At 42.3% G+C, this 25,588-nt stretch overlaps 1 protein-coding gene across 2 annotated transcripts in view; it reads left to right on the forward strand.

Moving 5' to 3' along the window:
* ACAP2 (ArfGAP with coiled-coil, ankyrin repeat and PH domains 2) overlaps window positions 1–25,588 on the forward strand; it is a 119,037-nt gene that overhangs the window by 23,806 nt on the left and 69,643 nt on the right. For both annotated transcript variants that reach the window (XM_039486918.1, XM_039486919.1), the window contains 6 exons: window positions 2,988–3,045; window positions 5,649–5,768; window positions 7,622–7,675; window positions 17,266–17,324; window positions 21,994–22,177; window positions 24,459–24,503. In XM_039486918.1, coding sequence (XP_039342852.1) covers window positions 2,988–3,045; window positions 5,649–5,768; window positions 7,622–7,675; window positions 17,266–17,324; window positions 21,994–22,177; window positions 24,459–24,503 — 520 coding nt within the window. The remainder of the gene's footprint in view (window positions 1–2,987; window positions 3,046–5,648; window positions 5,769–7,621; window positions 7,676–17,265; window positions 17,325–21,993; window positions 22,178–24,458; window positions 24,504–25,588) is intronic.

Raw genomic sequence — 25,588 nt, forward strand, 5'->3', positions numbered from 1 at the left:
GTCATCTTCCAGGCAGGGTTCTTGGTACCAGGGGAGTCAATGAGTACCCTAATATATAGGCAAGTCCTTCCTTTGTCAGCCAGGGAGAGGAACCAAGATCCACATAAGCTGAAGATACATTTTAGAGGGAGGCCAGCCTTCCTGCATCAACTAGTGGGTGAGGTAACTATGGTCACTTTCATTTTGTTCTTTAAAAAAGACAATTAAGCCAAACACTGAGTTCCCCCCACCCACATCATCTTCTCATGTCTTCTGCCCTCAGTCTGAGGCCATTCAGGGAGATTGACTCTAGCACACTGCACCACACTTGGTGGGTGGCAGCAGAGGAGAGAGAGAGAGATGTTCTTGAGTCTGCATTATGGAGTGCAAGAGAAGAGGTCACTCATTTGCACAAGACATCATGCTCCCTTCAGCTGCTGCTCTGGTTGATTTTGAATAGCTCAGGAGGTCACAAATGTTGCATTAGTGAGAATCAAGTCAGTAGAGTTGTTCCCTTAGTCCTAGTGGCAAACCAGGCTTTGAGCCACTGTAGTCTCTAACCCCACACCCTGCTTCTTTCTGGAAATTCACTCACTAATGGACATGCATTCCTGGTACGTGTCATCTGGCACCCAGCTCTTGGTCTTGTTTTAGGACCACTTCCTGTGGTAGAGTTTTCGTTAAGTATGGGGGTTAGGTCTGAATTACAATTTCTATGAGGTTTAAATGATCCCAGCCCCAGATGCCTTACAGTGGAGAGAATGTGCCTGCATCGCCTCCCTCGTACAGCTAAAACAAGAGAAAATAATTTTTTTGTTAGTATTACAGTCTGAGATGAACTGTTCTTAGTGTGTTCTCTGATATGGCAATAATTCATTATTTTCCAGTAGCTTGGGAATTCATTGGTATGCTACTACTGCTACACTCCTTGTGCAGGAAGGACAGCCTGTTCCATTGTCTTTTCTAATACTAATGCGTTATGGGCATAATCTTGCAAAACACATATGCATGAATGTAATTTTACTCTGATAAATAATGTTAGGAGTGTGTTTTCAGGATGGTACCCTCACCTGGCAAATGTACTGAAGAAGAATTAATTCATTATTTTTTAAAAATTTGCTCTCTAAACATTCAAATACCTGTTCAGTTCCTCCTTTTTGTTTGACCCTAATCCCAGTTCTCCTTTGAAAAACAAGTACCTACTGTAGAGACCAGATGAAAATTAATCTCTTATGAGCAGGAGGTGGAAGGGACGGATCGAGGACTCTGTCAGACCTGAAATCCTGCACATTCTGATGCTGGAGAACACATTTAGATTGAGAGAGAGTACTGCTAGATATGTACCACATCCGGTGATGTGTTGAGAGCCTCCTGTTGAAGCTACTGAGAACGGAGGGTGATCAGCAGGGGTTCTCAAACTGGGGGTCGGGACCCCTCAGGAGGTCACAAGGTTATTACATGGGGGGTTGTGAGCTGTCAGCCTGCACCCCATACCCTGCTTTGCATCCAGCATTTATAATGGTGTTAAATATATTAAAATGTGTTTTTAATTTATAAGGGGGGGTCGCACTCAGAGGCTTGCTGTTTGAAAGGGGTCACCAATACAGAAGTTTGAGAACCACTGTCTTACAAAACTGGACTCTAATAAACCATGCTAGGGTTTAGGACCTGATCCAAAACTTCTAGTTCTGTATTTCTTGGTCTCTGTAAATGAATGTAAATTGGAAGAAGAGCTACCAAAATTTGTAAGGAAAATGGAAAATTCCAGTGCACTAAAACAGAGCAAATGGCTGGATTTTAAGGTGTTAAGTGAAATCATAGAACACTGTAAATGAAGGTGAAGTGGGATGAGACCAGGATGGTAGATTGTTGTGTAGCTTGAGAGCCATATTGCCATAAGACAAGCACTGGTACTTGACTTTGTCTTAGATGAATGACTGAACAAAAGCGTTTGACTTTATCTTGCTGGGGATCACAGCAGAAAATGGTGCAGTGTAGGGTTATCGTTCTGAGAAGGGCAAGGTTGAGAGAAGGAAGATGCTGAGTTTATACCAGAGAAAGTAAATGAGCAGATTTTCATGATGCAGCATTTATTGCTAGAAGTAGGATTCAAAGTCCCAAGCATTAGGGTGAGCAATTCTAATATGGTCCTAAAGTTTTTGCAAACCTCCCTTCTTCTGTAAAGCAGTTCTCAGTGCTGTATGTTTCAAGTACCAGTGAGCTTTTTCTAAATTACATTTTAAACCTCTCAGAGGGGAGGTGGGACCCCCACACAAGCCACTCTAGTCATAAATTAGGTTTTAGAAATGCCTTCTCCAAGTAGCTTGTACTACCTCACATAAATATGTAAGAAAAACAGAATCTGACTAGATTTGACACACACGACCTAAAAATGTATCATCTGGTATTTTACTACAAAGACAGATAAGTTGTTATACGTGACTTTTTTTCTGATTTTTTTTAGTCTAAATTTCACCTTTTAAAAGCTCATCCATTAATCATTTATTGAACGATGTTACAGGGTGATTGGCACTGCCTGAGATGCACAGTATAGACAGTCCCTGCCCCGCAAAGAATTTAAGCTTCAATGTGTCACATGATTCCTCTCATCATTTGGTGCTATCACCTTCAAATGTTTGTAGGCAGTTGTCATGTGTTCACTTAGTCATTGCTTAGCCAAGCTTACACATGTAATATTTCTCATAAATCAATTCTGCCAGCCCTTCTTCCTCAAACCAGCCAACTTTTCCCTATTTTTCTGGTAATGTGGTGTGTAGTCAACTGGCAAGGGATTAAGCATGTCACCTCCTTTGTGCTCCATTATAACCTGTGCTAGTCTAAACTGTGTTCTTAAGCATTAAAGTCTCCATGAAACTGTGGACTCGTGAAGGTTCTTAATATGAGCAACTGAGACCTTGTGCTAAATCAAGAGAATTTTTAAAATAAAAGATGAAGTGTATTTTCTGTGTAAAGTCTTACTTTCCAATATATTATTTTTAATTTTGCAGGGCTGCTTTAGAGGAAGTTGAAGGAGATGTGGCAGAATTAGAATTGAAACTTGAAAAGGTAAGATGCTTAAGTTGATTGTGTACACTTTGAAAACTTAAAAGAAAATTCGTATGAAAAGGATCAAATAAATCTATATTCTGCTTCTGATTCTCTGTGGCAACTGTTGCAGTGCTGATGTTCTGTTACAGTTAATGATGTTAGGATGCGCCTGATACATTCAGCAGCACAGTTGTTCATTTTCTATGACCTACTTTTTGTTAGGCAGCAGTCAAGGGGTTAAGTACTAAACCAGATATGGGATAGTAGTCTCAGCTGTAGATAAGCAAAATTGTAAATTTTACATATCATAAATGGTTGCAGAAGCAACAGATCTAAGGTTAAAAGTATCAGAGATTGTTGCTTCATCTATTTAGAAGACAAAAGGTGGGTTGTTGAAAACAAGAGGAACTTTCCACAAGGTCACTTAGCAGTATTGTATCTCTGCTGTTGTCTTGAAGTGCAAGTTACCCATTTGAATTCCAGTGCTTATCTTCACTAAGCATTTTGCAATTACATATATTTTAAAAATAAATTGACTCCTCTTGGCCATCACATCACCTTTAACTGATTCTACGTTTACTGAGTTTTCGTTCTATTTTAATGTGAACCTTGCAAACAGTGACGTTTTTCTTCTTTTTTTTTTTAAAGTTACAGATTAAAATAATACAAAGCTCCCAGTACTTCCCCTTTCCACCTGCCCAGGATGTCTCCATTCACTGCTTCTCTTGATCGTCCAGTTCTTTCATACAGTAATAGGATAGTGTTTATAAAAGTATAATAGGAGAAATTCTTTCCTCTTGCATGCATGCTGGGTAATATGCTCCTCTTTAAATCAGTTTCATATTGCTTCCTTCTAGTTTGTTACAAGTCTGAGAGTCACACATAGTTGTAGATTAAAAACAACTGGCTGTAATAAAGATACTGCAAAAGTATACTTTCTCTTGTTTTAATCTTTATTGGAACTTAGTAGTTCCAGCTGCAGTCAAGTAAAAAAGAGCAAAAATCAGGGTGATGTGATAGCAACAGCTGGGCATGAGTTGTAGAACTTTTGAGCTAATGGGGCAGGAGAAAAATACAGTAGACTTTTGGTTGCACTGAGTCCTTTTCATAGTTAATCATAGAATATCAGGATTGGAAGGGACCTCAGGAGGTCATCTAGTCCAACCCCCTGCTCAAAGCAGGACCAATCCCCAACTAAATCATCCCAGCCAGGGCTTTCTCAAGCCTGACCTTAAAAACCTCTAAGGAAGGAGATTCCACCACCTCCCTAGGGAACCCATTCCAGTGCTTCACCACCCTCCTAGTGAAAAAGTTTTTCCTAATATCCAACCTAAACCTCCCCCACTGCAACTTGAGACCATTGCTCCTTGTTCTGTCATCGGGTACCACTGAGAATAGTCTAGATCCCATCCTCTTTGGAACTCCCTTTCAGGTAGTTGAAAGCAGCTATCAAATCCTGCCTCATTCTTCTCTTCTGCAGACTAAACAATCCCAGTTCCCTCAGCCTCTCCTCATAAGTCATGTGCTCCAGCCCTCTAATCATTTTTGTTGCCCTCCGCTGGACTCTTTCCAATTTTTCCACATCCTTCTTGTAGTGTGGGGTCCAAAACTGGACACAGTACTCCAGATGAGGCCTCACCAATGTCGAATAGAGGGGAATGATCACGTCCCTCAATCTGCTGGCAATGCTCCTACTTATACAGCCCAAAATGCCATTAGCCTTCTTGGCAACAAGGGCACGCTGTCGACTCAAATCCAGCTTCTGATCCACTGTAACCCCCGGGTTCTCTTCTGCAGTTAAGAAATAGTCAAGGTGCATTACACAGTAATGAGTAAGATACTGATATGTTACTGACTCTGTAAGCAAACGGAGCAGCCATTTTTTCACAAAGCACTAGCTTACGTTCCACCTTGGAAATCAGAATGCGTCCTTTAGAGAGGATACATGAATTAAGACACTGGAGTTATCACTGTCTCTGAGAAGTTAAGCCCACTCTTTAAATCTAAAGAACCAGAAACAGCATGGCAGTACAGTACTTCATTGATAGGACAATGTTGGTGGTAACCCAGCAATAAAATAGAATGACTTAATCCAAACTCCTCTGGTGAGGAAGTGAAAGTGCTACCGCTGAAGCATACTGATGGTGATGACTTGAAGTTGCCTTTTTTTTTTTTTTAAGCATGTGTGTTAGATCTTGGTTAACTGTAAGGGAATTTGTGCTCACCCATGGTGAGAAGAATAAACCTCTTAATGTCACAAGCACTCTGAACAGTCTCTTGGAATGCTGGTGAGATCCGTCTATAACAGCTTGTGGTTAAGTGTTTTCGTACAGCTTAGGGCAAAATTAAGCAGCAATTTCTGAAATACTTAAGTCAAATCATTGGTTTCTAAAGTATTAGTTTTAGTTCAGGCTCCCTCCTATGCCTGGACTAAATCTGCTACAACAACTTTGCTTATCTAATGGGTCAAAATAACAATTACTGCACCTGTGTCTGATCACTTGCTATGTACCTATAAAGGTTATTTAAGAGTTGTCTTTCACAGGAAATTAACTTTGAAATTCTGTAGAACAAAGTAATTAAAAAAATTTGTTTACCATGATCTTTTTTTCCCCCTTTAGCTAGTAAAGCTTTGCATTGCAATGATTGATACTGGTAAAGCTTTTTGTGTTGCCAACAAGCAGTTCATGAATGGAATTCGAGACCTTGCACAGTATTCCAATAAGGACGTAATAGTTGAGGTAAGTGTCTGAGGGTTAAATATTTAAAAGGAATAGTATAACTAGAAAAAGTGGAAACATATATACCGTACTCATTTAAGTGGGAGCAAGTGTTGAAGAAATCTTTAATTTACAGTGTTTACTCATTCTTGCTACTTCTATACAAATTTACTTAACTGTCACTGGCACACCTGTCTTGATGAAGGGGCTTCATTCCAGGCCATGGCACAATTTCCCATTCGGTTTTGGGTTCTGACCTGCACTGGAGGTTGGGTTGTGCCAGACCCCTACCAAAAAATATTCTGGGACAGGGTTCTCAACTTGCGGGGTTCTGAACAGGTGTGATGGTCACAATCACTGTGCCCTTTCCTATGTAGGGGGTTGGGTACTGGTATGGAAAAGCTAGAGAACCATTGGTCTAGGTTTGACTACAATAAACCACAAAGTAGATAGCATCAGTTTAGATCATGGATCTGAGGTAAAGCACTTTTTGTAAATAAAATACTCTCCTGGTCTACTTTTTCACTGCATTGGGCCCATTTCAGCAGAGGCATAACCTCAAATTCAAATGTCTGGTACAGCTAAGTTCTTTAGTCTGGTAAACTGGCATAACTTGTTGTAGAAAATGTATAATTTTTGTTCTATGGAATTTTGCATAAAAATGTTCCTTTTTTGTGAGATTTGTTTTTCTTCCTCCGCCCCCTTAATTTTTGACTTGCTGTTTCAACTAAGGGCTTGTCTACACATACAGTGCTGCAATGGCACCATTGCAGCTGTGCTGCTGTAGTGCTGTAGCACCATAGTGAAGATGCTACTACACCGATGGGAGAGCTTCTCTGGTTGGCATAGTTAATCCACCTCCACGAGAGGCAGTAGTTATGTTGACGGGAGAAGCTCTCCCTTCGACATAGTGCTGTCTATACTGGGGGTTAGGACCGTAAAACTCAGCTCAGGAGTATGGATTTTTTCATTGCCTGAGCAACACAGTTATGCTGATGTAAATTTATAGTGTAGACCTGGACTATGTATTTTTTTCGTTGAAAACATGTGAAGATGTATTTGTGTGTGTTATGTTTTCAATATAAAGTTTACATCTAACTGAAAAATTCTCATTTTTTGTTTGAAAGTGATTTTACTGAAAATTGCACATACAATAGCAAAGTTTCCCATGGAAAATCTGGACCATTTGTAATTAATAATGAAATTTGAGAATGTCTGAATTCCAGGTAGCTTTCTGTTTGTAACTTCTGGATACGGTTGCATGAAAAGGCCAAGGACCACTGCTTTATAACACTTTTTTTCATGGAGACATTGTAAAAGATGTTGCTTTGTTGAGCTATGCTGATTTGCAGCAGCTGGGGAATCATATTTTTTTTTGTTGCTTATGACAACAGTAACCTTTTTTGTTTGTAGTTTTAGTAGTAGATTATTATAAGAAGAAATTTATTCTCTCAGGGATAAGAAGAATTTTAAAATTCATCATCATTAAACTAAAGTATTTTAAAATAAGTCTATAGGAAGATGTTTCTATACACCAGTGGTTCTCAAATGTTTTTACTGGTGACCCCTTTCACATAGCAAGCCTCTGGGTGCGACATCCCAGTTATAAATTAAAAACACTTTTTTTTTATATTTAACACCATTATAAATGCTGGCGGCAAAGTGGGGTTTGAGGTGGAAGCTGACAGCTCGCGACCCCTCATGTAATAACCTTGTGACCCCCTGAGGGGTCCTGACCCCCAGTTTGAGAGTCCCTGCTAGACACTCTTATGTTCTCAGTATAACGGAAAATCTGTAGCCTTTTGAAGGTTTACTTTTTTGTGTTCCATATCTGATGGGATTTAGCTTTACCTACTTCTGTTCTTTCCTTACAGACCAGCTTGACAAAGTTTTCTGACAGCCTACAGGAAATGATCAATTATCACACAGTAAGTGTGGGTAACTGGAGGATGATTGTGACCACGTCACCTAAACAAACAGATTATGCTAGCTAATGGTATATTATAATATTTATGGTCCTTAATTCTGAATGCATTTGAAATTTGTATGCCTTGATTGTGCAGATATTGCTGGAACTCAACTCTGCACCCTTTGATGCAGATCTGGAAACTGTGGGTTACTCCTCCTTTCTTAGCAGGCTTATGGGCAGCAGAACCAATTTGCAGCCAGAGTTCTTTGCCAGTCTGAGTCTTGCTTCCCCTCTCCATTGTTCGCCCAGTTTTTCTGGCACAACAGAGATGATACAGCAGATGAAGTGTCTCTGTTCTTTGTGCAGCTTCCTTCTTTGGAACTATGACAGGTCAGTCAAGAACAGAAAACAGAGAAAATGCCAAGTTTGAACACAGCAGTAGTTTGTACCATTGTGGAGTCCATCTGGAAGCTCAAGTATAAGTAGAGAGGTTATTTTTTTCTATATTTGGCATGGTTACAACTGCTGCTGGAATATTGCGTCCAGTTCTTGTGTTCACAATTCATGAAGGATGTTAATAAATTGGAGAGGGTTCAGAGAAGAGTCACAAGATTGATTGAAGGATTAGGAAATATGCTTTATAGTGATATATTCAAGGAGCTCAATCTATTTAGTTTAACAAGGAGAAAGTTAAGGGGTGACCTGAAGTCTATAGGTGCCAACATGGGGAACTAATATTAATAATGGGTACGTCAGTCTAGCAGAGACAGGTATACTAGGATCTAGTTGCTGGAAGTTGAAGCTAGACAAATTCAGACTGGAAATAGGGCATAAATTTTAACTATGAGAGTAACTAACCATTGGAACAACTTGCCAAGGGTTGTGGAGGATTCTCCATCACTAACTATTTCAAAATCAAGATTGGATCTTTTAGAAAAAAGATCTACTCTAAGAATTATTTTGGGGAAGTTCTATGGCCTGTGTTTGACAGGAGGTCAGACTAGATTACAGTGTTTCTCAAATGTGGCCACAGCCTCTTGGGCTGTGATTGGAGTGGGGGAAGCAGTGGCTCCTTGGGGTTGGTTGCTGGTGTCACCATCGGGGTTGAGCCCTGCCCCCCTCTGGAGACACTTGGGGCACAACGGTGGAGGAGCAGGCAGCTATGGGTTCCCCACCTTCCCAGGGGCCATGAGACTCAGGCTTTGGGGTTCAGCCCTGGGGTGGCGGGGCAGCGGGCTCTGGATCTGGCCGCAGGGCTTCAGGCTCCAGCCCTGGGATCCGGCTGCGTGGCGGCAGGCCCCAGGCTCCTGATGCATGGCTTTGGGCTCTGTCCTCTGGCTAGAAGGCTTTGGGCCCAGCCCCCTACTGTAACCGTGGCCCCAGCTGCCTCTCCCAATTTTCCCCCTTCCAGAGCTTAATTTGTCCCCAAAGTTGCCAGGGCTGGGTAAGTTTGCTGTGAAAAGTGATACCTGTATGTTTAATATCACTTTTCACAGCAGACTTACTAGCTAGTAATAAATACATTACAATTTGGACATGTGTATGTGCATATTTATTTGCTTTTTCTTAAAGCTAATTAAGTATTTTAGGGAAAAGTGTGAGAGCAAGAGTTGGTGGCTGCACTCTGTGGTCACCAAATTATTTGTCCTGAGAACCTCAGGACTAGATGATCAGTCATCCATTCTGGCCTTGGAATCTAAACATCTGTGAAGTTGCAGTGTCTAGGGACTCAGCAGGCTGTCATGCTTGCTGGCTGAGTATTTTTCTCCCCATTCTCCTTGCTGCTGCTGGGCTGCCTGCCTGCTAATCTTTCCAGTATGGTACCTTCCTTGCAACATTTGATGACCAGGATTCATGTTTCTGTTGGTTACTACGTTCCTGTCCCTGTACACAGAGTATGTCTACATAGGGTATGCCTAACATCCTGTTAATGCAGGTGAGATAGCGGTGAGGACAGTGCAATCCAAGCTTCAGTACAAGCCTGGTGCAGACCCTTAGTACATACGCTACTCCTGAGGGCATTGTACGCCAAAAAATTAAAAATTCTGCAAATTTTGTCAAAGAAATATGGAGGGGCACCTGAAACACACTGCTAAGGAGGGTCGTATGACTGCTCTTGTGGCTTCCCTTCGCTTCCTTGTCAATCCTTTTTTTCTGCAGGGAAGCAAAGAAATCTGCAGGGGACATGAATTCTGCACATGGGCAGTGGTGCAGAATTCCCCCAGGAGTAATACTCAGTTCACTAGCCCACTATGAAGCATGTGCTCTGCTGTCTTCACCATTGCTGTTACCCAGAGTAGCCGGATTTGAGCTAGCTTGGGTAGGTTAGCCTGTGCACACCTTTTACTGTGTAGACATATCCATAGGGAGTCTAGACACTACTTCCGTCGTGCAGATTCCATATATCTACTGCAGCTGGAAGGGAAAGCAGCAATATGCAAACAGCAAGACTTTCAGGAAGATGGACTTTTTGCAAGCTGAAAGTGATGAGGGATGCTCCTGTTCTCCCCCTGAAAGGGTGGGGGGAACTCGGTTAAATCTTTGGTCCTGATCACTCTTTTGGTGTCCTTGGAGACTTTCTCTGAGGCTAGGCAAATGGAATAAAGCATCATCCCAGACCTGGCAGTGTGAGAGCAACTCTTACAGCTTCAGGCAAATAGCACCGTTCTCAGACTACCATTGAGAATTGCCGTGTGCTCAAAAGTCATCTGGAGTCTCATCACTGAAGGCTGTAAATCTAATCAGATTTACCTGAAGGCAGTTTTTCAGTTCTTTCAGGAAAATATGTAGACTTCTCATGACTTTTCTTGCAAAGCATTTTTTTATATTATTTAGGTGGAATTGCACACCAGTTTTCTACATGTCTGTTAATCAGTAAAGCTTGGTTCTTCTTCGAGATGTGGTGTTCATGTCCATTCCAGTCAGGTGTGTGCGCACGCATGTGCACGGTAGCTAGCAGATTTTTCCCTAGCAGCATCTGTCGGGTTGGCCTGGGCACCCCCTGGAGTTGTGCCTTCATGGCGCTCAATATAGAGCCCTGCCAACCTGCCGCCACCTCAGGTCCTTCTTGCTGCCAGCGATGGTTAGCTGGAACTTCCCTGTGCTTGTCTTGACAAGTGCATTTAGCAGTGTTCTTATATTCTCCATTAGATCTCCGTTGTTTGTTAATAGTTAGTAGTTCATTAGTGTTACATAAGTTTCCATTGGGGTGGGGTTGGGGGTGGAAATCGCCTCCTATGCTCTGCCGGCACCAGGGCATGCCAGGGTCTCCGGGTTTCAAAGCCTGCAGCAAGTGTATGCCCAGAAGCGATCCTCACACCTTGTGTCTAAGGTGCTAAGGAGAGGGCCATCAGAAGGATTGTTGTGCCATTTGTAAGACCTTTTGGTCCAGGACTTTAGAAGAGAGAGAGCAGCGCTTGAAGTTCCTGTTGATGGAGGCAGCACTCCGCCCCCAGCCCAACCCTGGGTCGACGGATGTTGCGCTGAGTACAACCTCCTCAGTATGGAGTGCTTTGGCACCATCAGCACAGGCCCTGGTGCTGGGTAAGGATAAGGAGTCATGGCCCCATCCCGGCTCCACTCGCAGCTCACATGCAGGTACCATTCACAATCACGAGTGCCACAAAAGAAGAAGAGGTTGGAGAGGGGTTGCTCTCCCCCTTCTAGACCTAAGAAACCTGCCACTGTTAGACCCGAGTCGGGCCACACTAGTGTTGCTCCACCAGTGATGGTCGTGTTGACTCCTGCCCGTGTTGAGGGGCGATTGAATCTGGACCCTGCTCGCTCGTCAAGGCCAAGCCGTGAGCTGCACCTCCCTTCAACACTGGAGGCGTTTGAGGTGACGTCCCAAGAACTGCTTCACCTCATGACACCGTTCTCTCTGCCCAGACGGGATAAGTCGCCAGCACCGGTCACTCCTTGGGCTCCTTCAAGGCGAAAGGCAGGCCATCATAGCAGGCTATCTCAGACTCCGTCGCACCATTCGCCAGCACCGGAGCACACCCAGCCACGCCGATCCCCGAGCCCTCTGCACGAAAGCACTGTGCCTAGAAATACCGCTCCCCTGTGGTCATCATTTTCAGCCAACTCGAAGTTGGGCTCGGGCTCCTATCGCTCCCGGAGGAGTAGGAGCAGATGGTCCACGTCAGCTTGGGATTGGCACCCTTACGCAGCATAGTGGCCAGCCCAATGGCAGCCCCTGGTGCAGTGGCCCTTTTGGACTCCCTGAGCTTTTCATCAAAGCCAAGGTCGCAGCCAAGGGTCTCATTCCAGGGCAGCGTCGGTGGCTTCAGCCTCATTTGTTTGCCCACCAGCACCGCTGGCACCGGAAGGGTCGGGTATAGGTCCCTTACCACCCTGTGCTACCATTTCGGCACATCCGGCGCAGCCAGCACAGGGCCCAGAGGTTCCGGTAGCGATTTCAACATTGAGAATGACATTGGCACCGATGGCACTTTCAGCACCGGTGGTGCCTGTGACCCTTACACTGAGGGTCATGACACCATCTGGGCCAGCACCAGCCCAAGAAACCCAGGTGCCAAGGGACCCCTTGGGGTGGAAGGAAGGGAGCAGCCACTCCTCATGGGGCGGTCTCTTTTCCCTCCTCGCCAGATGAGGCATTGGTGGGGCACAGTGGCTGCCCTGGCCTTGGAGGACAACAGGGTTCTGCAGGAATTGCTGTGGTGGGTTGCTCAGGGCCTGGGCATTCAGGTAGAGGAGGTAGTGGAGGATGCAGATCCAATGGTGAAAATCCTCACTCCCCTCTGGACCTGCTCGTATTGCCCCACCCGATAAAGACCATCTCCAACACCACAAAAACTCTGGCAGACCCCAGCCTCTTTGCCCCCTATGGCAAAGCACAACAAAAGACACTACTTTGTGCCGTCCAAGGGTTATGAGCATTTTTACACTCATCCCACACCTGACTCTCTTGTGGCTGATGCTGCCAACCAATGTGACTGTCAGGGCTTCCAAGGACCCTCCCCCAAAGAATCAGGAGGTAAAAAGGCTTGCCCTTTATGGAATAAAGATCTACTCCACTGGGGGTTTGCAGCGCCACATATCCAATCAGCAGGCCATCGTCAGCAGGTGCTCCTACAACACCTCCTTGGCAATGGCCAAATTCACGGAACTGCTCCCCTTGGATTCCCGTGCCAAGTTTTCGGCATTGGTGGAGGAAGGGAGACTCATCTCACTGGCATCCCTTCAGGCAGCACTTGACGGGGCAGATGTGGCCACCAGGGTTATGTCCACAGGAGTGGCTATCAGAAGGGACTCATGGCTCCACACTTCTGGCCTCCTCTGCGAGGTCCAGCAAACCATTCAGTACCTGCCTTTTGAGGGTGAGACTCTCTTCTAAATAAAAACCGACAAAAGGCTTAACAGCCTTAAAGACTCCAGAGCCACCCTCCGGTCCCTGGGCCTCTATAAGCCTTCAACACAGCGGAGACATTTCTGTCCGCAGCCCCCTCAACAGTTTGGTCATCAGAACTCCAGAAGAAGAAATCGGAGCGGCCGGAGAAAGCCGTGTCAACCCTCTGGCCAGGGCTTGAGACAATCCAAGCTGCCTTCAGGGGCCAAACCGGCCTTTTGAAGGTGCGGTTGAGGATGGCGCGCCAGAGCGAGATCTGGATCCACCCCACTTTTTTTTTTTTTCTCCTGACTCTCCCCTTTCTACTGTGCATGGTCCCGCATTACTTTGGACCATTGGGTGCTCCGCACAGTAGAAAGGGGATACTCCATCCAATTCTGTGCCCTCCCGCCCTTCTACCCCCTGTCCCCGTCCCTCTTCAGGGACCTCTCTCACAAGCAACTCCTTATACAGGAGATGCAGTCACTCCTTTCGCTAGGGGCAGTGGAAGAGGTTCCTCAGGGGCGAGGGCTTCTATTCCTGGTATTATACCAAAGGCGGCCTCAGGCCCATTTTAGACCTGCGAGAACTCAACAAATTCATAAAGAAGCTCAAGTTCCACATGGTCTCTTTGGCCTCCATCATCCCCTTGCTGCATCCATCAGACTGGTATGCTGCCCTTGACTTGAAGGACACGTATTTTCAAATCGCAATTACTCAGCCCCACAGAAAGTACCTCAGGTTTGTTGTGAACAATGCACACTACCAATTCACAGGCCTTCTGTTTGGCCTGTCAGCAGCACCTCGAGTCTTCACCTAATACATGTGTGCCAATATCTGCTGTATGCATGCACAAATAAAGTATTTGAACATGTATTTGGCCAGCTTATTCACACTTTCTGCTAGGTTCCCAATACCTAATTTACTCTCAAACTGTATGTAACCAATTGTTGGTGTTGAAGTTGGAAAATATGACCCTGTAGTTGGAAAGGATCCTTGAAATGAAACCAGATCTCTAAGGATAGAATTGTATGCATCTGTTTCTCAAGTATCATTGTCTATGTTTAGAATTACATTTGGTGGCTTATAGGACTATTTAGTGTTGATGTACAGGAGTTTCTCTAAGTTGGATTCCAATTGATAAGGATCTTCAGGTTGTTGTTTGCCACTAATTTTCCTCTTTTATCTTATTGGCACTTGGGTGAGTAGTAGGGGTAATCAGGAAACCCCTTATCCTTTCCTTCACAAAGCTGTCAGTGGGCTTAAAGACCCTGAGGTCAGCAGTAAATCTTTATGGGTCAGTATTGGTGGGTTCCATTCAAGTCAGCAAGGTACATGAATTAAATATAGAAGATCTGAAATTAGCAGATAAGTTACGCAGTGTAGGAGGAATAAGGAGCAAAATTCTTATGAAAGCAACATACACTGCTGGAGAGCTGTGTGTAAAAATGTTCCTGAATATTATTTTTTTATAAATACAGCACCTACATTTCATTACAGATGGCATCTTAAATGATTTTTTTTCTTATTTTAGTTCAAGCTAGCATGTCTCATTACTCTAGGGGAATGAAGTAACATATATATATGGTTTTCGAATAATTAACAGAATATGTTAAGAACCCCAAGAATTTCATGATGAAAGATCAAGAATGTGTTTTCTACTTCCTAGGTCTTTTATGTAAAATGCTTTTGGAATTGTAGAGTGTTTTTTGCTGACTTGAAATTGTTTTCATCTCTATTGCTAGCAGTGTAACTGCCACACTGAGTGTTTGTCCATATGGATTCCATTCTCGGTGTGCATGTGCCCCATAGGCTCAAATTTGGATTCTCCTGGACAGCAATGGCTGTTGGAGGTGCCTCTGCACCCTGGGTATAGCTGTGCTCTCTGGATGAAGGCATAAAGCGTGCAACAACCCCAACCATCTCTCAGCCCTGGTCTACACTACAAACTTATGTCAGTATAACTGTCACTCAGGAGTATGGAAAATTCACATCCCTGAGCAACGTAGTTATACCAGCCAAACTCCTGGTTGATGGGAGGGCTTCTCCTATAGACACAGTTACCACCTCTCAAGTAGATGGAGTGTCTAGGCTGACGAGAGACGTTCTCCCATTGGCATAGGTAGTATATTCACTAAGTGTTGCAGCGGCATAGCTGCAGCGCTGTAAGTGTAGATAAGTTGGAACCCTGGGAGTTTGTGCACAGGCCTCTCGCTCAGTGTGCGACTACGTTTTTTCTTTTAACTAGTTTTTAGATTGGTATTAGTATTAGGTGGTGGTTAGTTTTTAAACCCAGAAGACTTCTGCTCTACCGGAGTCGGGGAAGTGTCTGTCTGTCTCTCTCTCAACACCCCCTTCCCCATCCTTCACCCCTCAAAAAAACCCTGAGAAGTTGTTTTTTTGTTTTAAAAAGAGGAGAGAGAAAGAGACTATTAACTATCTACCTTGTTGATAGGCTGATGCTGCTTAATGATGGGTTGAAGTTGTGCTTTCTGTACCTGATTTGGGCACATTCCTGAGAAATGTGCCATTTGCAGGTTGTTCTCTAAGGCTATGTCTACACTTCACACCTTTTAGCAACACAGCTGTGCCGCTGAAAAGCATGCCGTTAGCCGCTGTTTGTTGGCAAGAGAGAGCTCTCCCGCCGACAGATTTCTCCCTCAACAAGCGCTGGTAGCTTTGTTGGCAGGAGAGCACTAGGGAAGCTCAGGACTGTCTGAGCTCCTTAAGTGTCTACCTGGCAGCAATATCAGCTAACCTTCTGCCCATTCAGGGTCACACAGTATTCATATTCCCAACGGTAGCTAAATTGCTTGAAGACCTTATACATGTGTTTTCCCCCATTAGGGAGCCTCCCATACCTTGGGACTGTAATGTAGGGCTGGAGGGATTGATGGGCCCACTTTTTTGAGCCAGGTAAAGGGTCAGGCAATATTGACCATGAGATTATCTAATTGGATTTCCAGTTGAATCGAACTATGTTATGAATTGGCTGGTTTAGACCCACTGATAATGATTACAGTCTATTCCATTGGGGGCCCAGCAGCTTCTGCAGCTTGTTTGAGAAATGTACCAATCTTAGATCTGTAGTAAATTGACAATCTGGGGTATAGAACATATATTTACACTACTACTCCTTGATAGAGGCATCAAGTTCTGATACCAATTTTGGCACAGCTGTCCTTCAACTATTGTTCAAAAAGCACCCACCTCCTATCATACAGATTACTACTTCTGAATCACCAAGAGAGGAGTACACTTGGACAAGCACTCGAAGAAGAAATGGTTACGTTAGGGAAACTGTGGTTCTTCGAGATGTGTTGTCCATACGTATTCTGTGACCTGCCCTCTTTTCCCGTTGTTGCAGAGATTACTTTCTGAATTGTGTACTGACAAAGGAACTGAGACGTTTGTGAGATGCCCCGAAAACACTGTCTTGAGTGCATGGGGTGCATGTGAACCAAGAATGAAATACATAGGGACAAGATATGTTGAAAAATCACAGTTATGCTGAGTAACCATTTGTCTAATTCACTATTTTTAGTTAACCTCTTTGAATGAGGTGTTTACCGTGCAGGCACATGAATGTTAGGTAGAATACTCCATTGAATGTGTTTCCCTGTGGGTGCTCCACTACCTGCCCTCTTTTCCTCCCTGCTTCCAGGTTTCCTTGGTGGACTTTGTGGTAGAGAAGGAACTGAGGGAGGTTCACCTGTTAAGTCCTATATAGCCTTGGTGCAGGGCATGAGCATGTATAAGGCGCATGCATGGGCCGAACGGAGATTGATAGTGGAAAATCTCCGATCAAAGGCATATGGGGCATATGTGCATCTGAAATGGCGCACCCATATGGGGACACATCTCAAAGAACTACAGTAACGGCAGAAAGTGGGTAACTTTTTTCCCCAGCTTTATGCACATCATTGGGAACAAGCACAAGAGCAGCAGCCAGTGTTTGTTACTGGAGTAGCTTTAGCTTTTCTTTGATTTTGTTGCAGAGTGCTATGCTGCTAAGACTTTTCAGGTGAAAGATGTTTTTAATTTTGAAATACTTCTAATTTTTTTAAAACAATTAGAACAATGAGAAATGCAGTTTAAATGCAAAATCTACTGTTAGACATAGAGACTTCAGAGATGGCATAAGGAGAGACAGGGCTTAGGCAGAATTAAAGGGTTTAGATGTTTTTTGGCCTAAAATAAAAGGACTCCAATACTTCCAAATCCTTTATTGAACTAAGTTTTTGTTTTTTCTCTTTCAGACCCTATTTGACCAAACCCAAAGATCAATTAAATCACAGCTTCAGACGTTCGTTAAAGAGTAAGTTAATTTTAATTTCAAATAAATTCACCTTAATAACTACAAGGAAAAATATCTCCACCAAGACCAACTAGGAAGTGAAATCAGCTTCTGAGAGAGGTTGAAGATATTTGGAAATTATCAAGCCCCAGCTTGCATAGCACCTCTTAAACTTAAACCCAACAGCCCAATAGGGGTTGGACTGGGGTGGAGACATTTTCAGTCATTGGGTTTTTTTTTTAAATCATTACTTTAAATCATTCATTGAGTGTTTGTCAAACTAATCTGAAAATTTGTACTATTGCAACTTTAAAATACTATTTATAACATAACATAAGAACGGCCGTACCGGGTCAGACCAAAGGTCCATCTAGCCCAGTATCTGTCTACCGACTGTGGCCAATGCCAGGTGCCCCAGAGGGAGTGAACCTAACAGGCAGTGATCAAGTGATCTCTCTCTCCTGCCATCCATCTCCATCCTCTGACAAACAGAGGCTAGGGACACCATTCTTACCCATCCTAGCTAATAGCCATTTATGGACTTAGCCACCATGAATTTATCCAGTCCCCTTTCAAACAATGTTATAGTCCTAGCCTTCACAACCTCCTCAGGTAAGGAGTTCCACAAGTTGACTGTGTGCTGCGTGAAGAAGAACTTCCTTTTATTTGTTTTAAACCTGCTGCCTATTAATTTCATTTGGTGACCCTAGTTCTTGTATTATGGGAATAAGTAAATAACTTTTCCTTATCCACTTTCTCAACATCACTCATGATTTTATATACCTCTATCATATCCCCCCCTTAGTCTTCTCTTTTCCAAGCTGAAGAGTCCTAGCCTCTTTAATCTTTCCTCGTATGGGACACTCTCTAACCCCCTAATCATTTTAGTTGCTCTTTTCTGAACCTTTTCTAGTGCTAGAATATCTTTTTTGAGGTGAGGAGACCACATCTGTACACAGTATTCGAGATGTGGGCGTACCATGGATTTATATAAGGACAATAATATATTCTCAGTCTTATTCTCTATCCCCTTTTTAATGATTCCTAACATCCTGTTTGCTTTTTTGACCGCCTCTGCACACTGCGTGGACATCTTCAGAGAAATATCCACAATGACTCCAAGATCTTTTTCCTGACTCGTTGTAGCTAAATTAGCCCCTATCATGTTGTATGTATAGTTGGGGTTATTTTTTCCAATGTGCATTACTTTACATTTATCCACATTAAATTTCATTTGCCATTTTGTTGCCCAATCACTTAGTTTTGTGAGATCTTTTTGAAGTTCTTCACAATCTGCTTTGGTCTTAACTATCTTGAGTAGTTTAGTATCATCTGCAAACTTTGCCACCTCACTGTTTACCCCTTTCTCCAGATCATTTATAAATAAATTGAATAGGATTGGTCCTAGGACTGACCCTTGGGGAACACCACTAGTTATCCATCTCCATTCTGAGAATTTTCCATTAATTCCTACCCTTTGTTCCCTGTCCTTTAACCAGTTCTCAATCCAAGAAAGGACCTTCCCTTTTATCCCATGGCAGCTTAATTTACATAAGAGCCTTTGGTGAGGGACCTTGTCAAAGGCTTTCTGGAAATCTAAGTACACTATGTCCACCGGATCCCCCTTGTCCACATGTTTGTTGACCCCTTCAAAGAACTCTAATAGATTAGTAAGACACGATTTCCCTTTACAGAAACCATGTTGACTATTGCTCAACAGTTTGGTTTTCTATGTGTCTGACAATTTTATTCTTAACTATTGTTTCGACTAATTTGACCGGTACCGACGTTAGACTTACCGGTCTGTAATTGCCGGGATCACCTCTAGAGCCCTTTTTAAATATTGGCGTTACATTAGCTAACTTCCAGTCATTGGGTACCGAAGCCGATTTAATGGACAGGTTACAAACCTTAGTTAATAGTCAGCAATTTCACATTTGAGTTCTTTCAGAACTCTCGGGTGAATGCCATCTGGTCCCGGTGACTTGTTAATGTTGAGTTTATCAATTAATTCCAAAACCTCCTCTAGTGACACTTCAATCTGTGACAGTTCCTCATTTGTCACCTACAAAAGCCAGCTCAGGTTTGGGAATCTCCCCAACATCCTCAGCCGTGAAGACTGAAGCAAAGAATCCATTTAGTTTCTCCGCAATGACTTTATCATCTTTAAGCGCTCCTTTTGTATTTTGATCGTCAAGGGGCCCCACTGGTTGTTTAGCAGGCTTCCTGCTTCTGATGTACTTAAAAAACATTTTGTTATTACCTTTGGAGCTTTTGGCTAGCCATTCTTCAAACTCCTCTTTGGCTTTTCTTATTACACTTTTGCACTTAAGTTGGCAGTGTTTGTGCTCCTTTCTATTTGCCTCACTAGGATTTGACTTCCACTTTTTAAAGGAAGTCTTTTTATCCCTCACTGCTTCTTTTACATGGTTGGTAAGCCACGGTGGCTCTTTTTTAGTTCTTTTACTGTGTTTCTTAATTTGGGGTATACATTGAAGTTGGGCCTCTATTATGGTGCCTTTAAAAAGGGCCCATGCAACTTGCAGGGATTTCACTTTAGTCACTGCACCTTTTAACTTTTGTCTAACTAACCCCCTCATTTTTGTATAGTTCCCCCTTTTGAAATTAAATGCCACGGTGTTGGGCAGTTGAGGTGTTCTTCCCACCACAGGGATGTTGAATGCTATTGTATTATGGTCACTATTTCCAAGCGGTCCTGCTATAGTTACCTCTTGGACCAGCTCCTGCACTCCACTCAGGATTAAATCTAGAGTTGCCTCTCCCCTTGTGGGTTCCCGTACCAGCTGCTCCATGAAGCAGTCATTTAAAGTATCGAGAAATTTTATCTCTGCATTTCGTCCTGAAGTGAAATGTTCCCAGTCAATATGGGGATAATTGAAATCCCCCACTATTATTGGGTTCTTAATTTTGATAGCCTCTCTAATTTCCCTTAGCATTTCATCATCACTATTACCGTCCTGGTCAGGTGGTCGATAATAGATCCCTAATGTTATATTTTTATTAGAGCATGAAATTTCTATCCATAGAGATTCTATGGAACATGTGGATTCGCTTAAGATTTTTACTTCATTTGAATCTACACTTTTTCACATATAGTGCCACTCCTCCCCCTGCACGACCTGTTCTGTCCTTCCGATATATTTTGTACCCTGGAATGATTGTGTCCCATTGATTGCTCTCAGTCCACCAGGTTTCCGTGATGCCTATTATATCAATATCCTCCTTTATCACAAGGCATTCTAGTTCACCCATCTTATTATTTAGACTTCTGGCATTTGTGTACAAGCCCTTTAAAAACTTGTCCCTGTTTATTAGCCTGCCTTTTTCTGATGTGCCAGATTCTTTTTTATGTGACTGTTTATCATCTGATCTAGTCCTTACATTATACTCTTCAGTCCTCTGCTCCTGATTATAACCTGGAGATTCTCTATCATCAGACTCTCCCCTAAGAAAAGTCTGTGTCCGATCCACACGCTCCTCTGCAGCAGTCAGCTTTCCCCCATCTCCTAGCTTAAAAACTGCTCTACAACCTTTTTAATGTTTATTGCCAGCAGTCTGGTTCCACTTTGGTTTAGGTGGAGCCCTTCTCTCCTGTATAGGCTCCTCCCATCCCAGAAGTTTCCCCAGTTCCTCTATAAGGTGCCACAAGACTCTTTGCTGCTTTTACAGATCCAGACTAACACGGCTACCCCTCTGATACTTGACAATGTGTGTAAAGTTAAGCATGAGCCTTAGTATTTGCCATATCAGGAGCTTTTGTATTAAAATTTTCTCTTGTAGGCCCATTATTCTGCAAACAGTTAAGCAGCTCCTTAACTCTGCACTGGGAGTAGTCTCAGTGACTTCAGTGGGACTGTGCTCACAGTGCATAACATTAAGTATGTGCATACGTTTTTGAAGGATTGGGGCCTTAGTGTCCTAAAACTTTCACTTTAAAACAGTACTTCAGAACTACCAGCAAAGATTCATATTTAGGCATCTAAGGTTGGGATGTCAAAAGCACCTAAGCCACTTAGGAGCACAAGTCCTATTAACTTCAGACTGCAAAATGTAATGGTAGTGTGTGACCTGGTTGAAGCATTTCAGCTTTCTTGACATTTTGGAGTTTAATACATCAGAAGGTCGTGCTGGTTTCAAACATAGCATGGACAGTTTCCTTACCAACTTTGTGTTTGAGTTTGTGGTGGTATCACAGTAAAGATGTTGAATGAGATCCTGGATTGTCTTTTTCAGGATAGATGAACATTTAATGTGAATTTTAGCAGAAAAAAACTATGTAGAATCTGAAATTCTGCTAACAATTAGGAAACTAAAGAAAATACAAAGCAACGAAACTATGTTTTAAATCAGATTTTTTTTTTAATCATGATTTTTATCTGTCCTGGGTTGGACTAGATGAACACACCAGTGTCTGAAAGATGTATTATTTTACATTTCACTCCCTCGCTTGTTCAGAAGAACAGAGCAGCCAGGAAAGTCCCACTTCCATCATACTTGTGCTATAACTTGCACCTGATCGAGATATTTTAGGTGGAAAAGGGAAATAATAAAAATCAAATATGATACCTATAAATTGAAAAGGTTTAAAATTTGGTGTATTTTTAAATATTTCATGATCAACAAAACGAGCCTTACAAGGATATTGCAATTCATCTCCCCTTTTGTTTAGAGATATTAGAAAATTTAAAGAATCAAAGAAGCAGTTTGAAAAAGTCAGTGAAGAAAAAGAAAATGCACTAGCAAAAAATGCTCAAGTTCAAAGAAATAAACAACATGAAGTAGAGGAGGCCACCAACATTCTCACTGCAACACGAAAATGCTTTCGGCACATAGCTCTGGATTACGTTCTTCAGGTAAGTGTAACAATCAGCTTAGTTTTCTAAAAACATTGTGTTACTCCTGGGGCATTCTGCACCAAAAAAAATTCTGCACACAATATTTTAAAATTCTACAAATTTTGTCAAAATACCACTGCATAATCACACCAGTTTAAATTATTTTGGTAATGTATGTCAAGATACCTGTCAGCAAGTATGTGTGTAACAATACAGACACACACCCAAATCCCATTTCCCCGCCCCCAAGTAGGGAGTTAAAGAAACCCCTATGACAACCCAGTTCCTGTTTCTCTGTAGTGCCATGGCAGGTCTGTATTGATCCATGGATGGATACAGACTCTGTGGTCATCAGCAGGGATTGAATCTGAAACCCTCAGCACTGAGGATTAAATTAATTCCTGCCCAGAGTCCCTGCACAATATCTGTGAACCACTTTATAATTAGTACTGAGGCTGCACCTATGGGCTAGACAGTGTACAGATGTAATACAAATGTTCCCTGTCCCGAAGAACTTAGTCTAAGAGGAAAAAATAACTGATTGATTCAATAAATGAGAAGTGTAACATAACAAAGAACAGTATGAGCCATAGTCACAGCATTCCAGCTGCCTAATCATTATCAAGGGTGGGTTTTTTTTTTTGTTGGCATTATGTCAGAGGAGAATTTTCAGAAGATGCTTAAGTGAACATAAGTGGTTCATAGTGGTCAATATAGGGGTGAATTTAGTTCCTACCATGTGAGATAAAGGATTACAGTAGAGTTACAGACACCAGAGTTATGAACTGACCAGTCAACCACATATCTCATTTGGAACCGAAAGTATGCAGGCAGGCAGCAAAGACACCCGCCTCTTCCCCCCCCCCCCCCCCAAAAAAAAAGCAAGGCAAGGAAACTGTGCTTGTTGCCTTTAAATTAAGATGGTTAAAAGCAGCATTTTTCTTTTTCATAGTAAAGTTTCAAAGCTGTATTAAGTCCATGTCCAGTTGTAAACTTTGAAAGAACCATAATGTTTTGTTCAGAATTACAAACATTTCAGAGTTATGAACACCGTCCATTCCTGAAGTGTTCATAACTCTGTAGGTTCTACTGTAACTTAGCTGTCAGCAGCAGGCTCTTATTATTTTGGTACAGGCTTAGGAGAAATGATCACATGCATTCAGCCATTTTTGCACATTCTATATTGGAATTCATGTGCTTTTGGAGTTTGTCTATTCTCGTGTACACTACAGTCCACTTAATAAAACTGCATTTATCATGCAGGAAACTCCCAAATTTTCCATGTAATCCACCATGTAAACAATTCAAGTTATACATGGACCTTTCTGCTTACAATGAAGCTTTTCTTCTGGGGAAAAAATGACTTCACTATGAAAGGACTCTACTGGAGTGTCTTTGTGGTTATATTTACTTGAGTTTAATTTGTAGTTCAATATTTCTCTGAGTTCCCTTTTACTTTTTTTAATCCAGAAAAGTCTTTTCAAAGTGTGTGTGTGTGTGTGTGTGTGTGTGTGTGTTGCAGAAGGCTTTCCAAAGCATTGAATGTGTAGCTTTAAAATACTATCTGTTTTGTTTACAGCTTCTGTAAAATTATTTTACTTGTTAGCATTAAACAGACATGCCAAGGAAGTGAATTCCACAGTAATGTGTATGTCTCAGTTAAGTGAGGGGTTTTTGAGAGAATCTTAGTTGTGGCAGGTAATTAAAGCCATTGACCAGAAAGCAAAAAGAGAGAACGAGGTGCATGTGAAAAATCAGATATTGCACATAAAATAAGACAAGGGGCATGAATGATACTTTCTTGGATAACCAATGAACACAAGTGGTTAGTGATTTCAGCTAACTTTATAGCATGATTGAGGTGGTGAAGATAAAATGTAATTATCTTAATGGAATTCTTGCGAACACTTTTAGACTCACCTCTCAGAGGTGGAGACCCAGTCTTCTTACTTGACTTTAAAGTGTCTGACATGTTTTGGCACTACATGAATAGATTTTAAGAACATAACCCATGAGGTTTTTGAAATACTTTTTCAACTAATATTAAAACTTTTGTGAGCAACTTTGGGGAATTCTAGCATGGCAAGTTTTTCCTCTAACTGTAAACGGTGATGGTAAATACAATTAGTTGTCGTCGTCGTCTCTGTAATATTGAAAAAAATTGCTATGAAGAGTCACATTTTTGAATTCTGTGTTTCCCCATATTTTAAGGTTACTTTATTAACAGTTGCACATAACCTGGATTATTGCAGTTTGCGTGAGGATTGGTGAATGAAGCAAGATGTTTGTTTTTTCCTAGATTAATGTTCTTCAAACTAAGAGGAGATCAGAGATCTTAAAATCGGTAAGATCTTTACATTTTATGTGTAAAATCTCTGATTAAATCTCAAATGTTTATTTTCTTATATTTCAGACTGCAATTTGCTACCCTCTGATCAGCGACCTATATAACATGAATGTGTCTGTTTGCTTCCATGTCTCACAACCACCATCACAACTGGCACGCTGGCTGGTGGTAGCAAGAGAGGCTAAGACTGAGTGGGCATGTGAACTACACTCTATCAGTATGCCTGCACTGCTGTCAGAGGTGGGATTGCAGCTCATGTAGGCACACCCATGCTAACTTTATTTTAGCTAGTGCAGCTAAAAATAGCAGTGAAGACACGATAACTCGGACTTCAGCACAAACTGGACAAATCTGCCCAGAAACCTGGATATGTACTTGTTGTCCTAGCTGCACCAAGATCTACCCACCACATAGTCTCTGGTATTTCTAGCTGTGCTAACTAGGTTAAAGTTTGTCCAGGTATGCCCACCTGAACTGCACTTGCAAATCTGATTGCAGTGTAGATACACACTTAATGGTGATCCCTTCACATCAGGGTGGAGGAATATCACTAAGGTTTTTATTGCTATTGTGTATGCTGTACATGCTTTGTAGCAAAACGTGAATAGTTTGGCCTCCAGTGCTTTCGATAAGGCACCTTTTAGGAAAGCCGCATTCACTTAAAAATAATGAATACTTCTCCCAATCTGTTTTCAAGATTGAGTCTCTCATTTCCTTAAAATAGCACCTTTTTACGTGAAGAAAATAGATTGGGACCATTTGACGCTGATGTACATTTTTGCTTCAAATCTCACCTGTCTTTTGAGTGTCAGAAGATACATAACTGGAGACAGTGTCCTTGACTTTGTCCCTTTCACATTCCCCTTTTTTCACGAGATTGTACAATTCACTTAAACTGTGAGAGGTCTGGTCATTATTACAAACCAATCTTTCTCTCTGTGCCTTTGGAATCCTGGATATCTTCCCTTCTTTTTTCTTACAATGTATGAAGACTGCTTGATGGTTTCTTCTCTTGTTTTTGGTGAGTCTTCTTGGCAGTCCCAGGGAAGCAGATTGTGAGCTATTACAGCTGTAATTGTAGA

The sequence above is a fragment of the Mauremys reevesii genome, linkage group 9, assembly GCF_016161935.1.
Source record: "Mauremys reevesii isolate NIE-2019 linkage group 9, ASM1616193v1, whole genome shotgun sequence".
Classification (NCBI taxonomy): Eukaryota; Metazoa; Chordata; order Testudines; family Geoemydidae; genus Mauremys; species Mauremys reevesii.